We start from the raw sequence: 2,156 nt of genomic DNA, 5'->3' as shown, positions 1-2,156 counted from the left end.
TTTCTTTGGTCTGTGGTCATTAATTCAAACTACACTTCTCACTACTCCAGTAGCCGAACCTAGCTCTGGTCTTATTACAAATTTATTAACTGTAAACACATAGCGAGTGTTACACCTGGATCGCTCTTCTGCTTTTGTTTCTTATGTTTGGTAAAATAGTCACAGCATTAAATTATCTGCAAAAATTAATAAAAATAAATATCATAAGACACAGACTGTTCCTAGCACTGTGCAATGATTAATACACAAATAATCCTAATGAATTACTAATAATTAAAAATAATAGTGGATAAAAGGCTTCAGAACATTTATACGGATATGCCGTGACTACCGGGGTAAAGAAAGTGTGTGATCGTTTTTTTCCAGGGAAGGATTGCAACGAAGAAAACAATCAGGCTGAAGAGGACGATCTGTTTTGGAAAGGATTTCCATCCAGTTCCAAAGAACAAACCGACCCGGCTGGGGAGGTTTGTTTGAAGATGACAGTACACCGTGAGTGTGAGACTACAGTCGCAGAAAAATCTAACCCGGCTGGGGAAGATTTGTCTGCAGCTGATCTCGCAGCCAAAGCTGTGGAAGAAGTGACAGCCAAAGCTTTGGCTTCGCTGGTCCCATCCTTACAGAAGAGTCCTCTGAAGGGGACTTTCACAGGGTCCTTTGAAATACAAAGTTCCCCGGATGGGGAACTTTGTATTTCAGATGAAAACAGAGTTGCTCTTTTGTCTAGAAAACCACCTCTAAATGTAAAGATTTCCGTTGCTGTCGAGGTTTCCTGTTCTCCTGGAGATAATTCAGCAGCTAGCGTTGGCTTGGATCTGCCAGATGTAGGGAGGACATCTGTAGGACAAGGACAAGCGGAGGAGAACTTCTTCAAGTTCTCCGATGAGCTCCACAACAGCTGGGTGAACGCTGCATTCCAGAGCATCCTGAACCTGAGCGTCACCAAGCGGTGTCTCGCTCAGGAAAGGGTTTTTTTTGGAGGCATTGTCCATCCCCTGCTGTGGAAGTCTCATGGTTTCAGCTGTCTGTCAGCCCGGCAAACATTTTAGTCAGGAAGACCTTTCCCCAGTTCTGATGGAGCTGAGGGAGAGGAAGCTGCCATCAGGTGTGGGAAAGGACTACGACATAAAAAGTTTGCTGGAGTCTGTGCTGGTCTGGCTGGATTCGTTTGGCGGCGACACAGATAGAGAGTTATACGACGACTCCTGCTCTAACTGTGGAGCCACTTCCCTCAGGCTCCTGAACAACGGCGCCCTGATTGCCCTTCCACCGGTATTATTTTCAACCAGGATATCTATACTGCTTGAATACTGGTTGGATTTGACATGCAAACGCCGTTGTTCAGGCTGCGGGTCAGCCTGGCAGAAAAAACACTGTCTGGCCGATAACAAGGTCCTGGTGTTTTTTCTGCATAGGTTGACCAGGAAGTACCAAACAGAAGCCACTCAGACCATAGAGGTCCCTGCAGAATGTGGGATGGAGACGTATCACCTGTCCTCCGTCATCTGCGGGGATCCAAAGCTGACAGACTTCTACTGTTATTTAATGAAGGGAGAACGAACCGTAAAGGCACACAATGAGCATGTCTTCACTGCAGACAGCGACTGCAGTGAAGACATGTCCAACAACAGTTTGATTTACATTTATGAGAAGAAATGATCAGACACCAGAGGTTACAGTTTCTCCAGCCCCTCCTCTGGAAGGTGATAAAGGTGCCTTTGGAGAGGAGCTAAAAATATTAAATTCAGAAGAAGAAAAAAATCCTAGAAGACCTAATTAGTAACCATTTTGAGGCTGGAGAAATCTGACTGGGACCAAACATGTGTCTGATTTAAATTTATGGGACAAAAGGTAAAAAGATTTGACAGGTTTCCTGTTTGCAGGTTTCTCTCCGGGCGCTCCGGCTTCCTGCCACAGTCTGAAATCTCCACTGAAACGATCCAGTAGGCAGAGGTGGACCCATGGAGGCGGGTTCAGTGGGCGGCGCCGGTGCAGGAGGCAAAGTCCCCCAGCTGGGGGGAGCACTGGGGTTAGCACTGGGAAGCGGAGCCTCGGACAGAGCACAGGGAGGCAGAGGAGCAGCGGCAGACGGCGGAGACGGCAGAAGAGCAGCGGGAGGCGGCGGAGGAGCAGTGGCAGACAATGTCTCTCTCTCT

General features: G+C 47.4%; 1 protein-coding gene across 1 annotated transcript; it reads left to right on the top strand.

Annotated features, from left to right (window-relative positions):
• The first annotated feature begins 1,003 nt into the window (after positions 1 to 1,003).
• Positions 1,004 to 1,944, top strand: LOC107833141 (uncharacterized). The gene is made up of 2 exons (XM_016661564.1): positions 1,004 to 1,672; positions 1,844 to 1,944. The coding sequence occupies exon 1, from the start codon at positions 1,012 to 1,014 to the stop codon at positions 1,657 to 1,659; it is 648 nt and encodes a 215-aa protein (XP_016517050.1). The 5' UTR covers positions 1,004 to 1,011; the 3' UTR covers positions 1,660 to 1,672; positions 1,844 to 1,944.
• Positions 1,945 to 2,156: the final 212 nt, after the last annotated feature.

This window comes from Poecilia formosa, unplaced genomic scaffold (genome assembly GCF_000485575.1).
Source record: "Poecilia formosa unplaced genomic scaffold, Poecilia_formosa-5.1.2 Scaffold336, whole genome shotgun sequence".
NCBI lineage: Eukaryota > Metazoa > Chordata > Actinopteri > Cyprinodontiformes > Poeciliidae > Poecilia > Poecilia formosa.
The sequence above is the reverse complement of the archived record's forward strand: the minus strand, read 5'-3'. Positions and strand labels throughout refer to the sequence as shown.